Here is a 27,867-nt window from a genome sequence, read left to right as displayed (position 1 = left end):
TCAGCATTTTATTCATTTCTTAATGAATGTTTTATATTAAAAATAGATTTCGCAAGTTTCATCTACGAAGAGATAGTAGCTGAAAAAAATTTCACGAAGTTGCTTATCTATAATTAACCTACTTATAGGTCTACTTGTTTCATTACGTTGCTTTACACTCTTCAGTCTGTTTTATTCTGCCCGATTTTGCCTCGAGTGGTACACGTGAATATTTGGTTAGCGTTGTGTGTAAAATTTGGTTAACAACGTTGTTTACAATAAATTGAATGACAATGTTCAGATATAATTTGTGGCAGTTTCTTGAAACATTCCATCAACATTGTACAATGATGTTACCGTCGATACATGTATCTCGTATGCAAAAAGTGAGTGAATTATCACTTTTTTGAGGTTAAAATAAATACATTCATTAACGTTAGCTTGTTCATTACATAATAATGTAAAAAAAAATTACGTAATAGTGTATCAATTGCACAAACGTTTTGTCATCACTTGAATTTTTCTTCTACATCATTTTCTACTATATTAATTTTTTAAAGTCCATTTTGTTCTCCTCAGATTATTATTATCTGCTTTGCTGGTGGTTCAGTACTATTAGGAGGACTAGCTCAGTTTTTGAAGAGGCGACGAAGACCTCCTCCATCCAGGAGACCTTATAGGGATTACAAACAAAGATTAGCGAGTGCTAAGGCCTCTAATTTTGGTAATATTGCTATATTATATAAATTAATTTGGTTAAAGTTAAAATATAATTAACATTTTTAAGTTGTGAATAATTACATAGCAAAACAAAATAATATAATATTTTTACATTAACTATATAGATGTGTTATCACAAGTATCTTGGGCAAGAAGAAGCGAAGCTAGTACTAGGAGTCATATTAGTGATCGTGCTTCACTCATCTCATCTGTACCTGGTGTCCCAGACGATGATGTTAGACTCACTCCACAACAATATGGTGTGCTCGGTAAGTCTTTGACAACAATTTAACTTAACAATAATTTTAATGTTTTATATATAAAATAAAAAACATTCAGAAAATTATTTAAAATTGATACTATACACTATTGAATATTGTGTCCTAGAGATATTTGGATTTCCATATATTTTCTAATATTCATATGAAAATTGAAAAAAGGAAATACTTATATATGTGAAATCTTAATGAAAATATAGATAAATCTTAGTCTGAAAATTTGACTAATTTTATTAATATAAAAGGATGAATGGACTGGATTAATTTTTTTTTAATATTAATGCATTTCTCATGAAATAATACAAAGCTTTTATAATTAAAACAAATATATAAAATTTCTAATATATAATTGGTCAAGTAATTTATTTGATTAGCAATTAAAGGAGGCAGATGTTAAATAGTAAATTTGCTTCTTATATGTACATAGCAGTTATATTTACATGATAATGTACAATACAGCATACCATATTCACAAATAATACATCTGTGTTAGATAGAGATACTTTTAGAACAGTTCTTGGCTCTGCCGAAGTCAAATAGCTAGGTTTTCTCTGTAGGACATTTATTTTATCTGCCTACTATTGGTATATAGAATTATCAAGAAGCAACCATAGAGTAAGTTTTGTAATCTCAGCCTCTGGGCGTTCAGCTTTATCCTCTTCCTTGAACTTACATTAAATCGTATGCCATTATTGTTTCATCAGTTCATCCGCAAGGAGGAAATATCGCCTGTATAATTTGACAACATAAATTTTATTTGCACTCGTTTACCTGCAGATGCTTTATTTTTTATCATTTCTCTTCATATACGTAAGTCTTTCGATCTCGCAACATATTATTGCTTTCTCTCGTAATGAATGAATTGCACGACAGAACTTTTCTCTTTTCTCTTCTACCTCACATTTACGCAGTTTTATTGAATATCACAACAAGCGTGATTAGGCTTACGTCAATAAACGCATGTATGTACGTTACAAGACACATTCCGCGTCTTTCTTTTCTTTTAGTCCGAAATGAGTGTTCCGTGCTAATCCTACAGTTCATTTCATTGGTTAGTAATAAAATATATAAATTGTACTGGAAACGCCGCTATCGGTAGAGAAAACTATAAACCGTTAAATAAGCTTACTACACAATTACAACTATATCAAGATCAATAGAAATATATAGTATATACATACGGATATTTCTTCGGGATAAAAATGCTTGACAATACACAACCTTATATGAAAAATGATACGCCGCGTCATCTTCAATTGCTCTCGAGCAAATCAAAAATTTTTGTTCTCAAACATCGAACTTAATAATTTCAATACTCAATATACCATACAGTCGCACTTCGTACGCGTACCAAAATATTCTACCCTTATTAAAGAATTATTGAGATATATATATGTACGTTATATATACCAATATGGTTCCTTTTCATTCTTTTTCAATGTTACAATCTTCTTCTCAACTGTAGTCTAGGAAATCTGCGCATCCTATCACTTTACGCTGGCAACAGATGGGTACATCACGAATTGCTTTATGTATCGAACTGCTTTACTTAAAGCCAGGAAAAACGTATTAACGCGTGCATACATATAATGTTACCATAAATATTTTGAAAATAATATCTCATACACGCTTGATCAACCTGGATTAATCATAAGTAATCCATTTAACGTTCTTAAACGTACATTGTGTCGAAACTGTTTTATCGCAACTTATTATTGCATGTCAACTGTGAGTGACTTATCGCATTTCGCTGATATAATCGCGGAACTTAAATTAGTATCGCGAGAGAACGTGTACCCATCCACCTTTCTACTTCTATATGTGGTTTTCCTTACTTGCTACCTCGCTTATAAATTTTACAATCTTCTAAAATTATATCGGCAATCTCAAAAATATATCGTAGCTGAATTAACTCGTATATCTTCTTGCTCTGTCTTTTTTCTTCTTTCTCCGTCGCTTAAACTTCTATTCATCTCCTCCTAGCTCGATGTATATGCTACTGCTTATCCGAAACTTATCCGCGTTAATTAATAGCTCTTTCTCTCTGTTTCTTTCTCTTTCCTAGACACCACCCTCAAAAAAGAATGTGCCATCATTTCTCGAAGCGATTAATCTCCTAGATGATCTAGAATTACACTTTATGAAGGCATAAGACATTTTTAGCTGGAAAGTTGATTCACAGCGGGATTAGAAAAGACGGAATGTCAGAGTTTACACTCACGCTGTGCTACGATAACGTGTTTAACGTTAACGTTCCGCGTCAACTCGCTCACTCCGGTTGCTGCGATCTCTCTTGTACTTGATTCGTGTCGTCATGAGACTAGCTCATTGTTCAATCACGAAGATACTTTTCTCTTCTCTCTCTCTCTCTCTCTCTCTCTCTCTCTCTCTCTCTCTCTCTCTCTCTCTCTCTCTCTCTCTCTCTCTCTCTCTCTCTCTCTCTCTCTCTCTCTCTCTCATTTTCTTTGCTCTATTCTAAGAGGGTATGTGTATGTGTATATGTGGTGTATGGTATGTTTGTATGTATGTATATAAGTATGTGTACATATATTCGTGTATATATATATGTATATATACACATATAATTTATATATATATATATATTAAATATCGAGTTTTTCTTTTTTAAAGGCAAGCATATACGTCGGTACCGCGATGCCGACGCTCAGTAGCGGTATTTTTTTTCTTTTTAAACAAGGAGGTTTCTCTCGCGCCGTACAACATAGTACTTTGCTACGTACGAAATTACAGCAATTTTCTCTTGCGTATATAGTATTCTTTTTTTGGCTTTTTTCTTAATCTTTTATATCTTGTATTTCTTCGGTATTCTTTCGTGTGTATTCTCTATATTCTATTAGATTATATTATCTTTACTATTGCGGGAATGAGAGGAATTAGCGTTAGAAACAGGTCTGCGCGCGTGTCGGGCTTTCACGTGATCCTATGGAGAATGAGCAGCAACACCGGGGCGAGCGTTAGTAAGCTCGACTTGAGCGCACCGCATGCGCCGCCGTGCGTTATCTCTACCTTATTCTTGAGTGAGAGCGGACCGCCGTCGTCGTTCTGCATACCCGTCGACATATCCGTCTTCTTCGGTGGTATAATCAAGTTTTCGTCGTTGTCCGACTCGTCATTCATCTGCCGATGTCGGTGCGTCGTCTTGCTCATTTCTTGCGGTTGCTTCGTCGTCGTCGTCATCATCGTAGTGATAGTAGTGGTGGTCGGTTCCGTGGTGGGTGGAGGCATGGTGGTCGGCACCAGGCTGTAATTGTTGAGGAAGTAGACAGGTCCGAATTCCGGCATGATGTCGAACATAGTCTCCTCCTGACGCGTGCCGCTGATCACGCGAGAAGTCGTCGCGCTATCCTCGTAGTGAGAGATCAACGTGGCTCTGTACGGCACCTCCATGTCCGTGTAGTTGGCCCTCAGTGTAACGTTCACGCCCGTACCAGGCTCCAGGAAGACTATCACACTGGCAACAACGTTGAATTACAACATTCATTAATACACGGCCAAGTTTCCAGCTTAATCGCGGCCCGTGATCGAGAGAGCTTAGCTTCCAAACCGTCAATTAAACAACATACTTTATGGAAACGAAGACTACAAGCTTGTTACGAGCTTCGTATGATTTTCTACGGCACGCGATCTCTATTTTCAGAAAATATGAATTCAAGCTCGGCTCGGCTTGGCTCGGCTCACTCTTAAATTGCTTGTTCGATTCAGATTACGCGTCCCTCGACAACCCTCGACGACTAACGACGAAACAGCAAAACAATGCGCAAACATCGTATTGTCCCACTTCAGAAAATTCAACAAACATTCATCGCCTTGCTTTTGGGGCATGTTAACCGTCCGTTCTCTCTCTCTCTCTCTCTCCTGACACGTCAGCAGGTGAATTTCTTACGTTTAATTCCGTCGAGGGGAAATGTCGATTGATAAACTACGGACAGGATGCAGAAGTAGATTATCGCGTAGCACTCGTCGCGGTATCAATGTCGTCGCGTTGCAATTGGAGCGCGCGGATTTGATGCGCACGGCGTAATTGCGTTGCGTTGAAGTATCACTTAAGCCCGTGCGCGCACGGCGGAGAGTGTTCTGGGGCAGTCGGAGAGTGTGGGGTGGCGAGAAGTCGTCGCCGTGCGAAGTGCACTCTAGGCTCATCCGCACGACGTGAGCTTCAATGATGGAAGCACAGGAAGCGATGGAGTGGCCGTGTGGTCGCAGACAAACAGAGAGAAAGGGAGAAAAACAGAGAGACGGAGAGCGAGCGCGAGAGAGAGAGAGAAAGAGAGAGAGATATAGATAGAGAAAGATACACGGTTACATCGTGGAATAGAGACCCGTGCACGCTCTAATTATATCTAATTATACAGATGCGCCTGAGATTATACCGGCACCGCATCGTCGTAAACCGTACGTTCTTCTAGTTTATGACTGACTGAATGTTCGCTCACGACGCGATAAATCCTCGCGATTGCTCCTTTGATCTGCTAAATATGACGCGAAAGTGTCAATTTATCCCATGCTTCAATATTATACGACACGAGCATGCGAAACATCTGTTTCCTTTTTCTCTCGACCACCAGATCGAGTGTTCAGTGTGAATTTACTATTCTAACACGCATTATACACGCGATCATATTTTCTATAGGCGCTTCTCACGTTTTTGCTGTAGTAGAATATCTAATCCTCTCTGACAATCATAGAGGAAAAGAAATACTCGTGTATCTATGTATCGCTTGACAACCTTGAAGCTAACTACTATCAGTTGCTAGTGTTAAGAAGTGGAAGATTCTCACTTGTGAACGTCCATGCGAATCTCTTCGCGTCGTGTACCCCACGTTACGTTCGACAGGGTTGAGCCGTTGACCAGCGTGATCGAAGTGTTGAGACCGTTCAGGATAGCGTGCCTACGACCCCAATAGACCGAATAGTTGTACGAGTACGTGCAAGCTTCCGCCATCTGCGCTGCTTCCGTTCCCGTGTTGGTGATGGTCGTCTCAGCGAGTACGCGCGGCTCGCGCTTGATGCTACGCTTCTTAGGCCAGTCGAGTTTAACTGCACTGAGCTCGTAACGGATTGGCTCGGTCTCCACCAGCAGCTCGCCAGACTTGGTGAACTTCTCCTCACGATTCTGAAAGAGAATCGAATCTTGAGTATAGAACATCACCGGCGTTAATTACCTCCTCGACGAATACACCATGCTGTTATTGAGTTAGCTATTGTTAACCGTTTTCTAACAATGAGACATCTACTACAAACACTGTTCTGTGAGTTCTTGAAAAACTTCTCTCACAAATAATAATAAATTATGAATTACGATAACCTTCTATTAAGCCAAAGAAACAAAGCGCAGCAAAACCCTCCGAAAAATGAGCTTCTTCAGGATGTTTGTGATTTTATACTTCAACGTCGAGCATCCTTGCGCTTTTGAGATTTTCATCAAGCAAGACTCGGACGCGAATACCGAATAACATGAAATTCCAATAATTTCCCACGAGCCTCGCCTTTCGCTTCCCTCGATTCGGGACACTCACCTCATTCGCGTAGATGATCGAACCGAAATTATCATTCGAGTTGAGCGTGCCGATGTAGTGAGTGTACCGCGACTTCGTAGTGTCCCTCTTATCGCTGTTGTCGGCCTCGTAGCGGGCCACCAACATCTTCTTGTCGACGTACACCGCGCCCAGTAAGGGTTGGAAGAATTTCGTCCAGCGAACCCAAGTGATTCGCGCCGCCCCGTCGACGTTCTCCAGTAGCTCGTACTTATCATACGACTGCACGCTACCATGTAACGTCACGGTGCAGCGTTTCTCCTTGTCCTTTTGCGTCCCAGCAAGCCATACGCTGCTGCTATGCATCGCGCGACACACGTAGAGCGGCCGCCTCTTCATTTCCGGTTTTTCCGCTTGGTTGGCAAAAGTTTCATCTGCAAAACGTCGTAATTGGATTAATTATCAGTATATATAATTATCAGGAGTGTAACAGTTAACATTATGTATAACAATACAATTAACTATAGTTAACTATAGGCGATGATTACAATTATCGGTTCCAAACGGAGGGGGATAAGGCGCGATACGATTTCCTCAAAAAATGCAAATCCACCCTGTCTCTAAATATATTATTCCAGTCTATAATGCAATGCGAATTAAGTATCAGAGTTTCAATGTCAATGACGATGCGCGTCTCGCGCGCATACAATATTGCACACAGGAAAGATACGTGTATAGCGCGTGATAACACACTGTGCGTAAGCCGACGATAGGCTGAAAAGAGGCGCACCTTCACCACCATCTGGTGCGATCTCGAAGCCTCCGATGACTATCTCCTTCGATTCGCTCGGGTTGTAGTGCACCACCGGCAGCCACTTGAGCGTAGTCGAGGTAACCTGCTGTTGACCATACTTCGAGAGTATGTGCACGCTGTTGTCCGCCGTCACCGACAGCAAGAGGACGCCAAGCAGTCCCAAGGCAAGGTAGTTCTTCTGCCAAAGCATCTGCAATTGAGATTTGAGTGAGAACGAGTGAGTCAAGCAGTCGTCAGTTGCTCCCGAGTCGGCTGACGAAGTCGATAACACGACTCGTGATGAAGTAACGATGGATCTTCTATCATGCTGGAATAAAAAGCACACACGCATACGATAGAGAGCGTCTTCTCTCGCTCTCTCTCTCTCTCTCTCTCTTTCTCTTTCGACATCGCTCACCCTCTCTCGCTTGCCCATTTTTCCCCCCTCGACCAGACGGGGTATGCAAAAAGCACGAGTGATTTTCCGGCGATTACGCGCACAAGGATGCCACGCTTTCCCCTAATTGCATTACTATCGCGCCGGTAACAAAAAACAGGCACGAAGAGCGCGCATAGTTTCGCTCACCTACTGCTACCTACGCGCCAACTGCGCTCGCATAACAGCGAGAAGCTGACTGACCCCCTCGGGCTTTGTGATTACGTTTCCGCTTACGCTATACCGAGCGTGTCTTTAACACGAGGGCCCCCCGAGTGTGTAACTGGACCTCGTCGCTCGGTTTTGCTCTTGTTTCGTGTTTTCGCTTGGGTTACTTCGAGAAACCGCTGAGAGACTAACGTGTGAGATCTTGAGAGTGTTCACCTCTTAGAGTGCTCGGTGGTAACACGCGACGTTTGATTGACAAACGGATGAAGAAAGTCGGAACGAACGGAGGAAAGAACGAAGGAAGTCGTAATCCACTTAGAGATCGGCAGCTCAAGCAAGATCGACGCAATTGCCATGTGCAAGCTCACAAAGACGCAATCGTTGCGCAACCGGTCGCTTCACGCGTAATTGATACTATACGGTCGGACAAAGTTCGCACGCGAGATGCTACCAATCGGCGAGAGATGGTAATCCTAAACAGTTTCATCATCCGTTGCACTTTTGCGGCCATCTCCGATAACTCACGCGACCATGCTCGCACTTTGCGCCGCGCACCCGGTATATTGACTTCAAGTAACCGTAACGGTTCCGTGGTATATCCGTTTACGTGATAATACACTCGTTTCACACTGCTCGACTTCCGTGCCGGTGCTCGAGAAAAAAATCCTGCCGGGAGGATTTTCTTTCTTCCTGCCTCCGCCTTGGAGCGGATCTATGATGGCTGTGAGCCTTCAAGCGCGTCTTTTATGTTAACAGAAAAAACTGCAAATGAGATTCCGCGTTTCTGCCGGTGGCATTTGGGAAAGATCGCTGAAATGTCAAGAGACTTGCGATATTCGATGACATGAGAGAGAGAGAGAGAGAGAGAGAGAGAGAGAGAGAGAGAGAGAGAGAGAGAGAGAGAGAGAGAGAGAGAGAGAAAGAGAGACTGAATCAGAGATGAAAATAGAACGAAAACACCTGGATGAATGTGCTACACAAAAGAATACCCCCCTGGTTTCTTTGTTGAATGATCTCCGTCGTTGTCGTCATCATCGTCGTCGCGACTCCGCTTTAAGGAATAAACTGGTTTCCCCGCGCTACTCGTTTTCTAAACTTGCCAGTCGGACGTTCACGCTGGTCCACTTGTCAAATCAACAGCGGCCGACGGCGAGACGACGCAGTTGATCGATTACGGCAAAAAAAGAGAAAGAAATAAAATATCGAATCCACCGGAAAAGAATTTCGCAAACGGGAACGTGTGCGTGACCAGCCGCAATGTTGCCCACGATACCGTAGCAATGCGCGCATGATATCGCAATGGATAGTGGTGGATTAGAGTGACGGGGAGAACCACAATAACAGGGGGATAGTAATTGAAATGTCACTACGGCGCATTAAAAACGGTGTCAAATGGTAACGGGAGAGGGAGGGAAAAAAACCTATCAAGGTTGATATAGAAAGTTCGAGGATCTATCTCGATGTCAAATCAACGGTACGTCTCGCTGTCTTCAGCTTCGGATTAAATTGGTCCGGTTGCTCACGTACACTTCATCCATGAATCTTCGCACACATACTTCGGCAGTGCCGAAAAATTGTTCTCTCGCAAAAATGCGACCGATCCCGTGTTAACCGCTGGGCAATTTAACAGCGTTACCCGCTGACAAAACGTTTCCGCTCGCGTTGTTCGCAGTTCCGCGGAAGCCGGTCGTCATTGTCGGTGCGTTATTGTCGCGATGGCACCGCTCCAATTGCCAGCGAAGATTCGACGCGGCTGATAATCCCATTCTTTCAGATCTAGCCGCCTCGTACAATTGCGCGGGTCCGGCTTTTTTCTCTCCCTGGTCTCACGCGTTTCTTTCTTCGTAGCCGCCTACGCACGATATTTTTCTCTCTTATCTACTATCATGCGAATCATGTTCCTCAGGTTCGCAGTCGTGACACTGCGACGTATTTCGTACTCGCGAGAGGTCAACTTGGTGGAAAAAGTCCGTGACCTAAAAAGCAGTTAGACACGTAAAAGACTCACATTGAAATTCACCTTTGCGCGTCTAAAAGAGACGCTTATAAATTCCGATTTGAGGAACTACCTCTTGGGTCGGGAGTGAGTTACGAAGCGACCGCTGTTCGATCCGAGGTAAAAAGTAGCAAATGTCAAACGACTCTCGCCGGGCTTTATAATTGAGGCGAATTGGAATTTGCATAAATAATATGCTGGTGAGGCGAAAAACGTTGCGAGGTACAAACGCGCGTTCAAATCCATTACTCTCGGTCGCGAGAGCGTTACGTCACCCGCGTACCCAACACGATCAATGAATTTCTATTTAAACAAGTTGAAAAATATAACAGCGACAAAAATGCGGCAAACACGATTGATTTTCCCTTTCTGCAGTCACATTCTAGACGTCTTCTCGAGCGAGATATGTCGCACCGGTTTTACGCAGCTAATCCCGCAGAGGTGTAATCTCGTTTTACGCTACGCAACGTACAAGAAGTCCCGTTAATCGCGGATTTCACCGTTGTTTTATATTCGCGTCTCTTTTCTTCCCCCTCTCTCTCTCTCTCTCTCTGCTATTTTGAGTATTCCTGTCGAGTCAGTTCAACTGAGGTTCGTTTTTCTCTCATTTTCGTATTCTTTCGGAAAGAAGGACGAGGGTAGCTAATTTTGCGCGAAATCTCCTCGAGTCGTTGAGGACTCAAAATCGAGTCCATCTGAAAGAGAAGGAAAGAAAGGAAGGTGATTGGTAACGTTTACACGTGCAACTGTGTACCTTCCACGTGAGTACTTTTAAGGATTAACTCGATGCATCTTGCTGATATGAGTTTGCCTTCGACGAGCAGCGGGTAACTTTCATCGTGCACATGAAGGGGAGAGAGAGAGAGAGAGAGAGAGAGAGAGAGAGAGAGAGAAAGAGAGAGAGAAAGAGAGACACATGTACGAGATGCAACGAGGTGTAAGTTACGACGTGACATTGACTTTGTAACTCTCACGGCGAACTCAACTTCCTCGCGTGATGACGAACGTGTGCGCGATTTATTACCATTTAACTTAGGCTAGCCAACGCTATAAAGGCACTTAGACTCGTGGTAGGTGGCTTGTCAGACCGTAAATAACGCGGTGCAACTTGTAACCGGTTTAAAGGCGGCGGCGACGGCGCCGAAGACAACGTCGATGACGCGGAGGAATCATCGACACGTGTCAGAATTCGAGATCCTCCCGCGGCTGTGCTCGATGACTCTCGTCGCGCGATTCAGCAAACTCGACTTTGGACGAAAGTCGTTGCGCGAACGGTAAACAGTTCCGTTAAAAGCTACGCCCGCGCGCAGATTCGCGCTTTATTCGACGCGCGCTGCGTGCACGCGGCGCGTTCGCTGTTTAAAAGCGGCGAACGGTACATAAAGCGCGGTCTTGTTCGCGTCGGCGTGTAACGCGACTCCCCGAGAACAGATATATACACGTGTACGTGTGTAATTTTATATTTCTTTTCTCGCAAGATATTTTGCAATACAGCGGAAACATAATAGCGATCTCTCTAGTGGGTTATCATAGACGACGGTTGCAAAAGCGCCGAGCCCGGTGAAAATAAAAATGGCTCTACACAACGGTCAATTCTCGCGAGTGATGGGTAAAAATGAGACTTCGTGCAACCGTGAGATAAAATAATGCAATAGGTACGCGATATATCAACCGCGATTTCTCGTGTCGCGCGTACCAACGGAACTTCAATGACCACTGTCAACTGCGGCCAAGCTTGCGCAACAACGTCGACACAGATTGTTGCACAGTGGGTGTGGTTCCCACGCTTTACACGTCGAATTTTTCAGCCGTCTATCCTCTCCGGCCTTATGTCGTAGACATTGGCAGACAATACAATCGGCATATCGCGGCGAAGGTCGAGACCCGTGAACGCGTATCCTCGCATGAGGTACTTACGCAAGGATCTCGTTCCCACTCGGGACGAACACTCGCGGATATTTGCGTTACACGCAGATGTGTTTCTTTCTTAGGCTCAGAGGCTAATAAAAAGCCACGCTGCACGTGGGTGTGACTCGTGAGTCGCGATCCGTAAGTCGCACTTCACGCTCGCGCTGTAACCTTGCTGGATGCATAAAACGGAGCGATTCAAGAACCAGTCGGAATCGGAGATCAATCGGGTCAAGATATCGCGCCGTCGCGACCGTCGATGCGGTCGTCTCGTGTTGTTTAACAATTATGCCTGAAAATAGAATTCTCCTAACATACGATGATACATAGATGGAGTAGCGATAAAGGTTGCCGGACTTGCGTATGTTTAAAGATACCAAATAAAATACTGCCCATACACGCGAGAGGATCCACATTTGTCACACATGACAAAAGCATGAGGTGTGCGTGTATAATAGCATCCTTCCTCCGAATGAAACGCTGATGAAATGATACGTAAAAACTCGGACATTACGAGGTCGATGACGGCTTCGAGATTGAAACGATCTCACGTTTCTCCTGCCCATTGATTCCCATTCCGTATACGTTACCGTGATTACATGCAGGGGGAAGCTATGATTGCAGTCGTAGAAATTGATATTCAGCGCACGATATCGGCCAGCGCGCTCGATCGGTGAGCAGCGAGGAGGGATTACAGTTGCGTGTTTATCGCGACGACGAAATGCATCGTATATGCGACCAAGTCGACGAGGAAACTCAATCGTGGCGAAGCGCGCCTCGTCGGAGTAAGATGTCCTTCGTGTGTAATACGCCAAAGGCCATTCGTTACATTTCGCGCTGTCGTTTGATGCGCCGGTGACCTACTGGCCTTAACTGCTGGCAGGCGGCTTGTAAGTGACCCTGGCGAACGTTTGCTTATTTAATTGGGACCAATGCGCGCGCGCGCCGTCGTGACGCTTCAGGGGTCCAACCGAAACTTGGATGCCAAGGAGACGAGACGTCTCTTTGAGTCCCTCGCGCTTCCCCAAAACAATGAGAGTGTCTCGCCTTTTTCTGCCTGCCTGCCTGCTCACATGTATGAGGACATGTTTGAAGAGAGGAGGATCGATGAAGAAGACAAGAAATTTAGTAATTAGGATAAATCCGCGCGATCGCGATTACGTATCTCACGATACGCTGTCGACACAAACTGTCCGCCATGAGGAAGAGAGGAGAGAAGTGGTGACCCCGATTTCCCATCGATTATTCACGAATCCGGGCATAGAGGTAACAACCGCGTGGCGCAAACAACAGCTCGAACGGTTTAAATTTGTTGATGGTTTTTACGACGAGCGACGAAACTTTTGAAATGATGCATCGCCGGGAACGGCGAGGCGCGCGCGCGCGCGTTGCGATTTTGCGTGAACACACCGGTGAAACGTTGCTGCGCGGGGATTATCCTCGGACGAAATTAGATAATTGACTTTCACAATGAATTACGGCGGCACGCTAATATTCACCGGTAATTTGAGAGAAAGTGCCTCGCGCGCGTTCTGGAATGGACCTAACGTCCAAGTTATTTTCTCTCGAGAGGTCTCACCCCTTTCACGTGCTTCTGAATACTTTTGCACTTTTTTGTTCTCGAGATCTAGCCCAGACTCTCTCAGAACTACATGAGAACATTGTCGATATTTCGCCAGACTTCGCCTAGAAAAAGGAGTAAACATGCCGTGGGAGAGAACTCATCTCCAAGTTGTCTCAACTGTTGAACCTCTCGATTTTAATCGTCGAGTCAAATCGCACCATCAAATAATGAGGACCACATGTGACAAACCTCCTTTCGCATGTTTCCTATTCTTTCTCATTTTTAAGAGTATGGATACAAAGCGGTTCGATTATGGTCAGGCTTGTTCCGCCGAATTTCGCGTAACGTACGAACTGAATCAACAACACAATCTTCTGCGCTCTCTTTCCTTCTCGACAGCGAAATCCTTGAGATGGGAATCTCGCACGCGCGTCCCGTATTGGGAATATAGTCAGTGTTCAGGACACATATTCGCCTTCGTGTTCGCCACGCGTAGGGCAGATAATAGGGCATGCCCTTGTCCTGCGGAATATGAAATGAGGGGAATATCGATTTTGCTGGTCGGCCGCGGTCCGCTATCAGCGCGCAGCGTTACCATGATAACACCCCCGCTGCCGCGCTGCAACGACCCCGCTGCTGCTGCAGTCGAGTGCGGGCGGCGCTCCTTCGGTATCATCCAGCCGCTCTCCTTAACACACGTGCGCGCGCGGCCGAGGCAGCGGGAAGGAAGCAGAAGAAAGAGATCCTGCTGCACGCGCCCCTCTCGACAACGACGCGACACAAAGAAATAAATTCTGACTAGGCTCAAAGCCGAGACGCCGCGAAGCAGACGCATTGTCGTCCTCGTTCGTACACACACTTTTCACAAGCGCCACGCACTCGTGCCGTGCACACACAATAGAACGAAGCTTATTCTTCGCTCTTTCTTGTTACCTCATCGCCGAGTCTCGGTTTAAGTGCGCCGTAATGAAAAGTCTAGCGAGACACAGGAGGAAAGTGGTGGAAGTGATATGCCGGATGAGTAAAGGGCTCCTTTCTCTCTGTGTGTCTCTCTCCCTCGCTCTGTAGGTATTGCATCAACATTGCATCACGATTTGCACGGTGACCGCATCTCGAAAATTTTTCTTTCCGTCGTACAAGTTACGAAAAAAAAAAAAAAGAAAAAAATTTTGAAAAGGGGAAAAAAAAGATTTTAATGGAAAAGGAAATAATTAATGGAATAAATTAATGGAAAAGAAAAGAAGGATATTGATCTTGATTTGGACATGTGCCCGATCGCCCCGTGATTTCCTGTGCGCGCGGAGTTGTTCCAAAAGAATATTTCTCTCGTCGTTGCACGAGAGTTTCTTACGCGCGGCTCCATTTACCTTCGCCGGGACAAAACGTAACATCAGCTCAGACTCTCATCGTCTTACGTCATTATACCCTGCGGCTATTTACCTTCTTGCGATCGGCCAGCCGACCGAGCGTGTCCGGCCCGGATCCGCCCGTGTTGACCGTGCACTTCAAATCTCACGGAGGAAGTCGATGAAAGAAAATCAAGTGCGACGAGCTATTTAATATACGCGCGTATACGAAACCCTACTTTCTAAGGCCGCGCCGGCCAATAAAAATCTCGTAGAGCGTAATTCGTGCGAGCGACTTAATTGACCGTGGAACCCTCTCGAGAGATCAGATCTCGGTTCTTGCATTATAATTAGCGACGCACGTGTCTCTCTCTCTCTCTCTCTCTCTCTCTCTCTCTCTCTCTCTCTCTCTCTCTCTCTCTCTCTCTCTCTCTCTTCCTCTTCCTCTCACGCTCTGATCGTTTCGAATTAAAACGCTCGATGAATTTTCTCGCCAGTTTCCACGCTCGAAGACCGCGCGCACGGCCGAACGGTAAATCGATAACGTTTCACATTGACCTGCAGGGGAAAAGAGAGAGAGGGAGAGAGGAAGAGGAAGAGGAAGAGAGAGAGAGAGAGAGAGAGAGAACAGAATCTCTCATTTTCTGTCCCTATTCCATCTATTGTTAGAACAATAGTGCAGAGGTCCGGCCTCGAATCGAAGTCGATTAACTCGGACTATAGGAGAGAATATGCTCACAGTGACAGTATCGCCTTCTGTGCGCGCGATAGGTGAAAAGGGTTATTGTCGCTCTGGCGCAAAGGATTAAACGCTAATAACCGGTACGCCATCATCGATAAATACGTCAGGTACACTCATTGACGTGCAAAGGCACCGTTACTGGCTCCAAGATTGCGACCGCGAGGGCGAAAAGTGACGCTCGCGACCGCGCACAGTATACCTATCTGTCACTGTCAAGGCCACCTATGCAACCGGAGACCGTCGTCGTCTCTACAGTCATTGTTAAACTCATTTCCGTCGCTCGATTGCCCCCGTGGGGCATCGTGCATCGGAAACTTAACCGCGATTCTGCGCCTGGTGAGGCTTGCTCGCTTGCTGTCTCTTTCTCTCTTTATGATCGTTGTCTTGAGCACGTTGATTACTCTCGATTGTCGCAGGATATCCTCCTTGGCTTCGTCGTTTCTCCACGTACGTACCGCGAAAATTAGACAGCGAGAAGGCACCGCTTCTAGATTGCCTCGTTGAATTCTTCGACGTGCGCTTCTCGCTGCCGAGTTTCTCCTCAGCGGGAATTTAATTAACCGATCCGGCGCAGTGGCTTACGCGCGCGATGAATCTCGAACGGTACAAGAAGCTGATTTATCTCGCGTGTTTATCCAGTATGTAATAATCTTGGCATCAAGAAAAAAGAAAAAAGAAAAAAAAAGCGCACGCGGCCTGTGAAAGAATCCATTATTACTGTTTTCCGCGACCGTACTCCGTACGACCGTTACTCGGAGAGACGCGACGACGAGACGAATAAAAGGAGCCGCGCGCGGGCCCAAAAAGGACAATCGCGCGTATCACGCTGGGTACATCGGGAGATACAACCGCGGGTTGTAGCGAGAGATTCTCGTCGCTGACGTGGCGTTCGTACTATTACAGTCTGACCTCCATCGCTCTACTTTACGACGAAGCCGAGGTCCTGACGATTAGAAGAGACGGGGTAGACGTTTCATTCTCTCTCTTCGACGATCACGATGTTCCGTGATCGCGTGGTACTCTCTCTCTCTCCCTCCCTCCCCCCCTCTCTCTCTCTATTACGAAGGAAACACAGTCGTTCGAAGAGTCGTAAAGATTGGACAATAATACGTCAAACGCGGCAAATTCTTATCCCGAGCACGGCACGTTGCACGAACGTGACATTTATTCGTAAAGAAATGGAACTTTGAAGTCACATGAAGTGTGTGCGACGCCACAGACACGCCATAGAAAAATTTTACAAGATCGCGCGCTGCACACTTTCAAGGATACCAGGAGTATTAATATCCTTCCAGTTACGTAGGAACCTAGATACCCCGGCAATGTTGATGGGAAAAATGAAGGAATTCTAGCGTCCTTCGTACTCGGCCGACTCCTCGCGCTGAAGGAGGAGGACGCGCACGCTGCGCGACCGAGGCCGCGAGAGAGAGAGAGAGAGAGAGAGAGAGAGAGAGAGAGAGAGAGAGAGAGAGAGAGAGAGAGAGAGAGAGAGAGAGAGAATAAAGAGAAGCGCGGAGAGGCGTGAGAGACGAGCAGGCAACGTGCGACGATGTCGTGAACCAGATTATGAAAATCAGAACGGTCAACGTGTAGGTTAAAGGCTCGTTGCGCCGCCGGGGCGGGTAATGATGTCACTTTTATTAGCCTCATCAGGGTCGAGAAGCATCCTCCCGAGCGACCAGGGGCTTCGCCACTATTACCTAATATCCAATGTGATCGCGTATCTCATTACGCGTCGGACGGCAATTTGCATCCATCGACGCGTCGGCGTTGGGATAGAAAGCGCTCGCGTGAGACGACAACAGCGACCGGCGCGTATACCTGCTCGTTAAAGCTTTCTTCCGTGATATATTTCTGGCCGTTCGCGCGCGAGACAGCGCGATCTACAAAAAAGCGCGTACACGGGCGATATTCTGTATGAAGAAGCGAGGTTCCGAGCCATAAAAAGAAGGAGAAAGGGACGGAGACACGATTTTGTGGGAAGAGAGATTTTATCTTCGCTCGAGTTGGCGCAATATCCTAGCCGCACGTGCGGTTAGCGACGTAATTATTGTATGATCGTGGGAAATTTAATATTTCTGCCGATGGAAGTCGACGACCATTAACCGGCCTACTATACCAGAATTTAATTAAACAGCCGGGATATCTAATGTAATACATAATGCAACGCCGCGTTATAGCGTGGCCAAAAATTCGCGGAGCTGTTTAGCGGAAATAAAGCGGGTCATATAAAGCGAGTTATGATCACAGTAAATCGCATTTCATATGCTCGCGAAGGTTGCATTACGAGAACCCTCGCGTATGTTCGTACAGTCGACTTTAGTATCTAAAATCGGGTTACGTACCCTGCAGCTACCTACGATTAATTACGCTGAAAGCACTTGCGCAAATGCACCGTGTAATGCATCCGTCATTCTGAACGGGCCTACGAGCATTCTTGCGGTCTCGAACGGAAAGTCGAGAGAGAATAAAATAACGCGCGAGGAGCGAAATGCAATTGATTAGCGAGCGATGCTGCATAACGCAATATAAACGTGGTATTCTCGTAATTAAAAGTTTTCAACGCGCGCACCTCGACGAGGAAAAAAGATTAATCAACAGATAAATGGTAAACAGTAGCCACATGACGTAACACAACATTCTCACTTAAACGCTCGTAACTCGTATACTGAGTGATAATCGAGTTGTCAGAAGAAGATAAAATTATAGCGATTTCCGAGTAAAACCATTGTCCTGCTTTATAATTACCACATCGCGACGCTATTGCGCCAAATAAATTCCAGTTGTTCGCTTTTTTTCCGTCTCCGTTGTACGAAGGCAAGGGAATAAAAAATTTTATATTCGCTTCTTCTTCCCTTGCTGCAGACTTCAGGATATTGTGTTGCGCGACTTCCTCGAGGTGTGAACTCGATTAGTTTCGTCTCAGAAGCGTTACTCAATGTCTGCATTACGCTAAAACACCGGCATTGGCATCCTTGCGCGTATCATGCGCGATATAAACTAGGTTTAATGCAATAATATTAGGAATTTCATAATCGTCAATTGTTATCGCGGAGACTCATACGTGTTGCGTATTAATCTTATAACTGTATCACTATTTCTCCGGTCACGCAACGGGAAGCGACCCTCTTCCTCGCGATATAAAGCGAGCCGAAAAAAAAGCAGGACAGCGTGTCTTTAGTTATTATTCCAGAGGGAGATTAGAGCCGATCAAGAAAATTGTCAGTCGCACGAAGGTAACGCAATTCTGGAAAAATGAAGATAAATACAGTCGAGTTCTCTCAATATCATCTATTTGTGTGTGTGTGTGTTTGACATATATAATTATATTATACATGTGTATATTCAACTTCCCTATTATTTATTAAATAATGACTACCCGATGAGTCTATAGCGGTTTAAATCTCAGTTCCGTTTCTTTCTAAATCCGAGAAGGGGCGAAAGGGAAACTTGTGGGAAACCGAGGCCGCGGATTTCTCGCGAGGGATACGCGTCCCTTTTCCAGCAGGACACCCAGTACGGCCCCTCGGGCAAGCGTGAATCATCGCGGGCGATTGGCGGGCGATCGAGGCGGCGCAGCGCGACTTGAAGATTAGCAGTTTTTTTTAATCGCTCGTTATATACGTCCGCGCCTCCGTTTACCTGGGCGTGCGTTATTCTCGTGTTATACGTATGCGAAACACACCGTGGCAAACACCATCCACCGGAGGAAGGGACCGAGAAAGAGCGAGAAAGAGAGCGACGAGGAAGTGCGCGTGTGCTAGGGGAATTTCCAAGTTCACCAGGCACACACCTCCATCGATCTGCTGCCGGCGCGGTTACGGCCGCTATCGTTGCACTTACGTGCGGCCGCGGCATTCACTTTTATTCGAAGGTACCGCCAGAAACCAACCACCCACTGCCATCACCGAGTTATTGACCTCTGAACTTGACCCCCATAGAGAAACCTACGCCAGCCTAAATTCCGCGGCTAAGTCCGTACCATCCGGGTCTAAACGATTTCCGCGTGTTTTGGACTCCCGTGAGATATCCTTCAGGTGTAACACACTTATACATTCAAATGCCGATCAGTAACGAAATTCATAGACCTAATAATCTTGCCGCAAAGAGAACCGTCCATGTTCCGAAACTCGCGAACGGTGTCGTCGACTGACGAGAAAAATAATATAAGATGTATCTATGAATGAAGTGTCGCGAACTCACGTCGGTCGAGGATTACACAATTTCCATACTCGCTTCATGCGCAGATTCTCGGAATTGGCATATTGCGTCTGTGTATGGTCGGTCGATTTTTGTTTGCGTCGCATTTGTTGTTGCGCGAACGTTGCGCAATAAACAAGCAAAATACGCGCCCAGGTGTTGCTCGAGGCTTCATATTGTCGGCGAACTTCCCGATCTCTCTCACGACAGATGAGCGTTCCTTTTGTCGAGAGGAGGGAGGAGACAATACGATTCTCTCTCTTTTTCCCCAAGGATAGAGAAGCCGACATCGATCCTATTGATCTCTCGCCCGAGTAGCGACAAGCGAAAGAATAGACACGGTATATATCCAGGTTATCGGAAAATATACAGAAATAATTAGATTCTCAGATATTATTCTCGTTCTCTTGGAAAGAAGATATTTTCGTCTCACCTGGGCGCACACCGGCCCATAGTGCGTCACACCGGTGGCACACACGTCTGAATTTATCAAATATCGATTTTCAGAATCCCGCCTTCGCTGCGGCGAAAATAGAGCAGACATGTCGGTGTGGATTCGAAAAGATCATTCATATATTTATAAGCTTCCTCGAGAGATCCTCAGAAGTTTACCTCGAGAAATGAAGGTAACGACGCGCTGCGAGAGCCTATTCCGCCAGAAAGGCGGAAGTGTACGAGCTGACGCGGAAAGGACGACTCGGGTACCCGCAGAGGACTGGATAAAGGTTAGGACGAATCCTTCCGACACAGAATTACCGTATCGTATTGCGTCGTAACGGAATCTATCGAATTCCGTTGGCCCTGTGAATGGCGCCCACTATGCAACGAAGTTACATTCAAATCGTGTTATCGGTGCATCCTTCGGGAGCATACAGAGATGCCGCGTGCATATTTTATCTCTCCCTACATATCCATCGTGACGAATTTGTCGTGTACACGATGTTCTCGGCGTGGCTCGGCTCATACTCACCTCAATTGCGTCTTCGGCTTGCTCGTCAGCACTCAACTTTATAATCCAAATAACGCGCGCGCGCGCGCGCGACGTCGATCGCTGGAATATTAGAAGCACTCGGGGTGATTCCGTTTACTTGCCGCGGATTACGATCTCGCGACGACAGGACGATCTTCTGTTACTTTCGGTCGGCGAGTCCGCGTGTCAACGGCCGAGAGCGGAATACGGAAACACTCGCTGCGGGAGTGCTGCGCAATCGGCAACGAGCGCGTACTTCGCTGAACGCGTTTGCCGAATAACTGACGCCAGCGCAAACCATCTCCCACTTGTGCGCCTCTCGTTGCTCTCCTCTCCGCTCAACGCTCGCCGTACTCCCATTGGTCGCACCCCCACTCGGCGGTGCTCGCACTATTGGCTTAAAAAACGAAATTCACTGTGTATTATTCAAAGCTTAAGAGAAAATACATGTTATTTCGCTTTCGAAATACTCGAGCGTCAACGGGGAGTTAGGTTATCAAAGAACACGAAGAGAAAAAAATGCGCGTTGGGTGACCAAGGAGCGGCGTACGATCAACATGTTTTCGCTGGGATTCTACCAAATTGCGTAAATCGGGCGTGTTCAGTAGCGCGCTGATTTTCGAATTTACCTGCATTCGATACGAGTATCCTCTTTGCATTCAGTGCTCAACTTCGACAACACAAGACACAACTCGAGGATATGAACTGCGTTTAGGCTCCGGCGTGTACGATCGAAACATGAACGAGGTGATGTCTCATTCCGACGCAATCGTCCCCTTGAGAATTCTTCGGAGGACCACCCCTGCGCAGTTAGCGCGCGCGCGCAAAGTTGCCGCAACGCGTATTTTTCCGGACGCTCGCATGAGTTTCGACCTTGCGGCGCCAACCCCCTCCGATGTGCTCCCTGCCGATGGCGCGAGGACGAGGCCGTTACCCGGAATTTCCTCGGGGAAGCGAAAGTGATACGCGTAATCGACGACGAACGCAACATGCACTCGGGAAAGTGCGCTCACACTCGCTCGAGGCGCGAAATGGCGCAACTTCAAAGCGACGATGCGCGCCCTGTGAATCGCAAGGGCACCCCGTATCGACCCCTCACCATTGGATGACGCATCCTCCAATGACCGGCCGGCCCAGCGATTACGTCACGCTCGGGTATTATTGACGCCGGATGTGTGCAACGGCGTCGCACAGCCGCCTTTCTCCATGGGGTATCCATCCCTTCGTGGTCTTACGATCCCCTTGTCCTGCGGCCGTAACGATCGCATTGATGCTGGCCCGGAGGATCGCGACGGGTTAACCCTTCCGTTAGACTTAACCCGGTGCCCCGGTGCGGCCTCGCATTTCCTAACTGTTCAATTATGTCACTTCCGCACCTCCCGTCTTTTGTATATCGATCAGGGGATGAACCATTCTCGCGACTTGTAATACGGACTGAAATTAAAAGAAAATCCTTAAGAACGAAGCTGGGACGAACATGGGAAATAAATTATCTTCTCAAATTATGGCCTGATCTAAGAGGGTTAAGATGTTGCTCCTTCAAGATGTAAGAAGACACGTTACGTCTTCAGGCAAATTTTAATTCCACGAGAAAAGGGACAATCCTTCAAAAACGTATCATTTCTTTCAATTTCAGGTTTAATCGTACAAAATGAATTTGCGCAAAATGTATGATGCGATTCTCTTGGAGAGATCAGAAGAATACCCGAACGAAACGCGACAATTTTGGAGCGAGCCAATGCGATGTGGGACACGTATTATCGTGTTTCATTTCGCCTTGCCATTTTTCCTGGTTCGATTTCAAGAACGTGACTTTTATTTCGTCGAGATGAGTAGCGCAAATAATCAACGCGCGTCTCGCTATTGCGTATATAGGGTGGGTCAAGTCGGCGGCACGTATATACGTCCCTCCTTGTACGAAATTGAAGTCGCTTCAGAGACGAAATTAACGCCGTTGCGAAGAGGAGAGTCACCGGCGCCGGTCACGCAATCGATATTTCGTACGAAGATCGGGCTGCATCAACATGAGGCGTCAATTTGATCTCCTCTCGGCTCAATTGATGCCATCGCTTCTCAACAAGAATATTAGCTACAAGTGCATTTATAAGTTAGTGTTTACTATTTCATCCGGTTGAATGGTACTGTCGAGTTTGTCGACCTCTCGTCTCTTCAACTCCTCTCTAAATAACTTTTGTAGTTCTTCAAATTTTCATATAGGTTCTGATATATGTGGCGCGCGATCGAAACAAATTTGACATCTGGATTTCGAATTTACAATAAAACTTTGACGATAAAACAAAATTCCCTTTCTGAAGCTAAAAGCAAATTGAGGATTTAAAAAGTCACTTATAGAGCGAAGTGGTATTATCTATGTACTATCATTGATTCTAACAAAACATAATGATAGAACTTAATTATAGGTATATAACGTTATTTTTAATCCGTTGTTAATAAGAATAAATCAAATCTGTATGTCGAAATAGATGGTAACACCTTTTTTAGATTTCTAAAATGAACAAAACGAGTCATGGCTTTTCTTTTATTATCGGAACTTCTAGAATTATCAGTAAAAGACTCTCCAGGTTGGCAAGAAAGATCAAGTAGCTAAATCTTATACATAATATAAATATAAATCATAATATCTTAGAAACTTCGAGTATTTTCCGACAAGCACAAAACATGTCGCCTATTGGCTTTTGTTTAAATATGAACTTGGAGATTAGTTATCGTATTGAACTCTCATGATGAGAAGGTTCTTCGTGGTATATCCTGTCTTTGTCGAACAATATTGTATAATTGTTGATGCGCAATATAGCGATAAGGACACAGATTGGAAATGATGAATGGGTCAGCATTCGGGACATTATAGCCTGGCCTCCCCACTTCTCTCCTAAATTAACACAGTGTGTCGGACTTCCGTTGTAGCAAATTGGTGAACACTCCGTGACGACTTACAAAAAGATTAAATGAAAAAGGAGAGAGAGAGAGTGTGTGTATATGTGATGTCACCGACTCGGAATTCGAGTTCTGAGTCAAGTGGCACGCATTACCCTTGTTCTTTACTTGCAAAGTCGCAATCTCCTTTTTCACTTTTTAACATCTGTATGATCTATAGGATGTATCATACACTCGTATGTAATCAGTCATTCTCTGGAAAGAAGTAATCATTTTTGTGTGCGCTTTTCTTGTCAGAAACTAAATTCAAATGCTCGCAACAATTGGATATCTATGAACATCCAGGGAAATAATAAATAATTACGTTTGGCATGTAGTTAAATAGACAATAGTGCTACTATGCTTTATCATCAATGACAATAGCACCGAATCTAACACCCATACATGTTTTTTTTTTGACAATACCAACTAAATAAAATTCTTATTAGCATTTTTAAAATTTTCAGGTTATATATCTAAATAGGGAGATTTTATTAGTGATAGTTTTTCATTTCAGCTACAATGATCAAGAAGGGAACTTGGTTTACAATCAACTTCCTTATCTCATTTACCTATTCATTTTATTCTAAATTCTTAATAATTCTATACCTAACTTCTAATCTTTATCTTAGAAATCTACGGCGTTATCCTAACACAAATATACTTCTTTATATCTGTTACGAAATAAAAAGCTATTGTTTCCAAGTTATTTTACTTCCTTTTGATATTTTTTCTCGCTTATCTGTGTCTTCTGTTAACATTTCTTTATATCTATTACAAAATATAAACCTATCGTTTCCAAATTATTCTACTTCTTATCTTTCTTTCCGCTTGTCTGTGTCTTTTGTTAAAACTTTCATATTTTGTCTGTGCTTGTTTGTGCTTTCTGTTAAAACTTTTATATTTCTATAAACTTAATCTAATATCACAAAACTTTATCTTACATGCTAAACAAATATATCTAATATATATATATATATATTTCTTTTTATCTTATCCAACTTATCATTCTATATCCTATTTCATGCCACTTCCTTATCATTATTACATTTTATTATAATTTTATGTATACGATTATAAAATATGAATCGCAATATGTAGAAGCACATGCGCACATTGGTATTTCCTTTATTAAAATTAGATAATATCGTTTAATCACAGGTCTCGAGGCGTTGGAAAAGGCTCTCTACTGCTGGGAAGATGCGCTCACTGCATTTAGTTCTACCTTCAACAACGAAACCTTGGCACTGCAAACGAAGGCCGATGCGGCGTTTACCAAAGATGTACAGACACTGCTTGACGTAGGGTATCAAATGCAAGATCAGGCGGAAATGTTGTTCATTGATCAGGTGCGGTCTTTATTCATATTCCTGAAATTTTTTGAACCTGATCTGATTCAGAGAGAGAGAGAGAGAGAGAAAGAGAGAGAGATACACATTCGATCGCCTCGGTCCTTCGTCCTCCGCGGACGACTATGTGGTCACCCGATATACCATTCCATTCCACTGCATTCATCAATTGCCTTTCTACTGGTTGGTAAAAAAATGCGGGAATTAATCCAATTTAAATGACAACCGCCCCGGGGGTAATTAGCGCAACGAGTCACTTGACCCGACGCCAGACCGGGAATTGTTGCGGACATTACGGCATAGGAAGTTCACGACTTTCTTCGAGTAATCTGAGTGTCAGATCAAATATGTGTGATTATATATATACATATATGGGCATATATCGTAGATTATTTTATCGTATCATATCACATATACATCATATGTATCATACATTGTATGATCAATATATAAATATATCGTTTGTAAGATGGCTGTAGTTTCCAAATCCATGATAATTCTTATTATTTATTTTTTGGCAGCATTCTGTATTATTCCGTAACGATAGCGAGGAGAGTCTCGATAGTCGTAAACCCTCACATGTTGAGACACGAATGTCTGGCAAGGAAAGAGTTGACGCCGCGTCATCACCCGATTCTTTCGAATCTGCGCGTGACGGGGTAAGTGATGAATCAGTTTTGACAATTTCTTTCAATCAGAAATTATTAGATTAAGAGAGATAAATCAACTTACGATATTAAAATTACTTCAGGTTGCGGATTTGCGCGAGTTCGAAGAATTCTCTGAGTTGTTTCCACATTTGGAGAGGCAAGCATTGTATCATGCCGCTCTTAAACAACACGAAGACAATGGTATTCCTTGCAGGTAAATCGCTATCAGTCCTTTATAGTTGGTTAATCGAATACATTACATAATTTATATTGTTGCAGGAGAATGCACACAGAACTTGTAAGGTGTGGATCAGATGTAGAATATTTAGCAAAAGTACATTGCTTACGACAGGCTTATACCAAATTATTTAATTTGCCCGCGGCGACAGCATTTATAGCAGACATGGGCCGGCAAGTTATGAGTGATTTAATTATGTACGCAGACAGGGTAAAGTTATTTCAACATTTGTTATAGTTATTACATTTGCTGAAATAGTTCTTTTAGTAAATGGAAAATATAAATACGTAATATAAATGATATGAATATAAAATATTTGTCGATGGAAACTAATTGAACGATTTGTTAGGATCCCAAAGATTATTTAGTATATTACGAGCGCATGTTGGAATTTCTGAAAGAGCCACGTAACCATAGTATTATGGAGGAGGAATTGACCGTTCGCGGTGTCAAGTGCATGAACTTCTATGATGTCCTCGTCGACTTCATACTGTTGGACGCGTTCGAAGAGATGGAAAAACCTCCATCGTCCATCAAGGCTATACTCCAAAACCGATGGATATCTGCTAGTTTCAGGGAAACTGTAAGTTTACGAACGAAGAGAACATTAATGTTTTTATTGTATGATATTTTTCCTGGTGTTCAAAATAATCGATAATTACTTTTACAGGCGATAGGGACGGCGGTATGGTCCGTTCTCATGGGTAAAAGACAGATGCTAAAATATGATCAGGGCTTCCTGGCACATTTCTATTCAATCTCCGAGCAAATCTCTCCGGTACTTGTATGGGGATTCTTGGGCTCGGAAAGCAACCTACGTTCTACTTGTTACTACTTTAAAGAGCAAGTGATCGAATTTCTTATAGATATATTTAATATTTTTAAAGTACGATATACAACTGTGGACGACCTCGCCGCCGATATTCTTAGAGAAATGAAAACGAGAGTCGAGAATATAAATCAAAGATTATCGTTGGAAGGCTGCTAACCAAACGAGACATACGTAGACAGCCATTAGTATATATTAAATCTAGTACATATGTAAATTGCATTACATGTACTACGATAAACAAAGTAGTAATATCGTCGACGATAATATCGCAACATTAACCAAATTAATGTCGTATCTGATCTAATATCATATTCGACTAATTAAATGAATAGAGCGTATTACTGCATATTTTCATTTTCACCACCACATCGGCAGTAATAAGTAATTACCGCGATAAATAAGTGATTATTTTGTAAACTAATTTACAACGTCGCACTTAACTTTCTTCAAAATTTCACACGTATATCAGCTTTCACGCATAATACTTGAATATATCATAAATTGTGTCAGTCTTAAACAGATATGTTAATGATCTTTAATGTCGTATGTTGCATTTTAATAAGCCAAGAATATAATAGAATGTACAACGGAAATTTTATGTAATTGTATCAATGAGATGGATCTCTATTTACTGTAATTGGAAAATTAAGCAAACGAGATATTAATCTCATTCTGAAATAACTAGACTATAAAAATTGCATTATAATGAAATCAGGATGAATTTTGTAATCATTTTATCAGTCACGTTACCATATAATACCAAGAATTATAGCTCAATTATTATTGATATATATTATTAATGATGATTAATATACAGTTTATTTTGTTTTATTTCAGAATGTAAAAAAATCTTGTTTTAGTATTTTAATTATATTTATAATCACACGCGGTTGTAAAATAATGTCCAAGTAATTCATTTCTATATTGTTCCAAGAGTTATTATTCATCTCAATAAGATCACACGACATACTGCAATATATTGCAATATTGCAATACATGCTGATTAATGTGATAAGTTATAGCAGAATTTAAGTTAGATTAATGCACAATGTCGCCTCGTTTGTTTTTAATATCCAAATAGAATAATATATTAGTGAAAAAAACAATCTATAGCATGAAACCATGAAACCACTACTAAAATGTTAGAATCCATCCTAAATTCTATCAGGCATTATAGATTGTCTTAAAGCTAGCTAAAGATTTGTTTAATAATATCTGTTTGATCCTACTGGCATTATGAAATACAACATGGTTATTGTGCATATTTCA

The 27,867-nt window shown here is 43.7% G+C and overlaps 2 protein-coding genes across 4 annotated transcripts; one reads left to right on the top strand and one right to left on the bottom strand.

The window, feature by feature from the left end:
* Positions 1-163: 163 nt before the first annotated feature.
* Positions 164-27,115, top strand: Miga (mitoguardin). The gene is made up of 9 exons (XM_011138362.3): positions 164-365; positions 559-703; positions 825-968; positions 24,691-24,878; positions 25,400-25,537; positions 25,630-25,742; positions 25,808-25,976; positions 26,116-26,349; positions 26,437-27,115. The coding sequence occupies exons 1-9, from the start codon at positions 267-269 to the stop codon at positions 26,752-26,754; spliced, it is 1,548 nt and encodes a 515-aa protein (XP_011136664.1). The 5' UTR covers positions 164-266; the 3' UTR covers positions 26,755-27,115.
* uzip (beta-pore-forming protein unzipped) lies at positions 3,577-20,872 on the bottom strand. 3 transcript variants are annotated; one of them, XM_011138359.3, is made up of 5 exons: positions 20,596-20,872; positions 7,263-7,476; positions 6,515-6,906; positions 5,777-6,111; positions 3,577-4,449 (listed from the first exon to the last, which is right to left on the bottom strand). In XM_011138359.3, exons 2-5 carry the CDS (start codon positions 7,474-7,476, stop codon positions 3,909-3,911), a joined length of 1,482 nt encoding a protein of 493 aa, XP_011136661.1. In that variant the 5' UTR covers positions 20,596-20,872; the 3' UTR covers positions 3,577-3,908. The 3 variants fall into 3 exon arrangements, with proteins under 3 accessions (XP_011136661.1, XP_025155540.1, XP_011136660.1); XM_025299755.1 differs by lacking the exon at positions 20,596-20,872 and adding an exon at positions 7,852-7,869; XM_011138358.3 differs by lacking the exon at positions 20,596-20,872 and adding an exon at positions 7,684-7,821.
* Positions 27,116-27,867: the final 752 nt, after the last annotated feature.

The sequence above is a fragment of the Harpegnathos saltator genome, unplaced genomic scaffold (genome assembly GCF_003227715.2).
Source record: "Harpegnathos saltator strain DR-91 unplaced genomic scaffold, Hsal_v8.6 scaffold290, whole genome shotgun sequence".
Taxonomy (NCBI): Eukaryota; Metazoa; Arthropoda; class Insecta; order Hymenoptera; family Formicidae; genus Harpegnathos; species Harpegnathos saltator.
The sequence above is the reverse complement of the archived record's forward strand: the minus strand, read 5'-3'. Positions and strand labels throughout refer to the sequence as shown.

What these genes read in the sequence shown, in the direction of transcription:
- Miga (XM_011138362.3), top strand. Translation starts at nt 267, where the DNA reads ATGACAATGTTCAGATATAATTTGTGGCAGTTTCTTGAAACATTCCAT. An exon ending in ATGTATCTCGTATGCAAAAA is followed by an intron (nt 366 to 558) that starts GTGAGTGAATTA and finishes TGTTCTCCTCAG; the next exon opens with ATTATTATTATCTGCTTTGC. An exon ending in CTGCTAGTTTCAGGGAAACT is followed by an intron (nt 26,350 to 26,436) that starts GTAAGTTTACGA and finishes TTACTTTTACAG; the next exon opens with GCGATAGGGACGGCGGTATG.
- uzip (XM_011138358.3), bottom strand. An exon ending in CGCACCAGATGGTGGTGAAG is followed by an intron (nt 6,907 to 7,262) that starts GTGCGCCTCTTT and finishes GACGTTTTGCAG; the next exon opens with ATGAAACTTTTGCCAACCAA. An exon ending in ATTCGCATGGACGTTCACAA is followed by an intron (nt 4,450 to 5,776) that starts GTGAGAATCTTC and finishes CGTTGTTGCCAG; the next exon opens with TGTGATAGTCTTCCTGGAGC.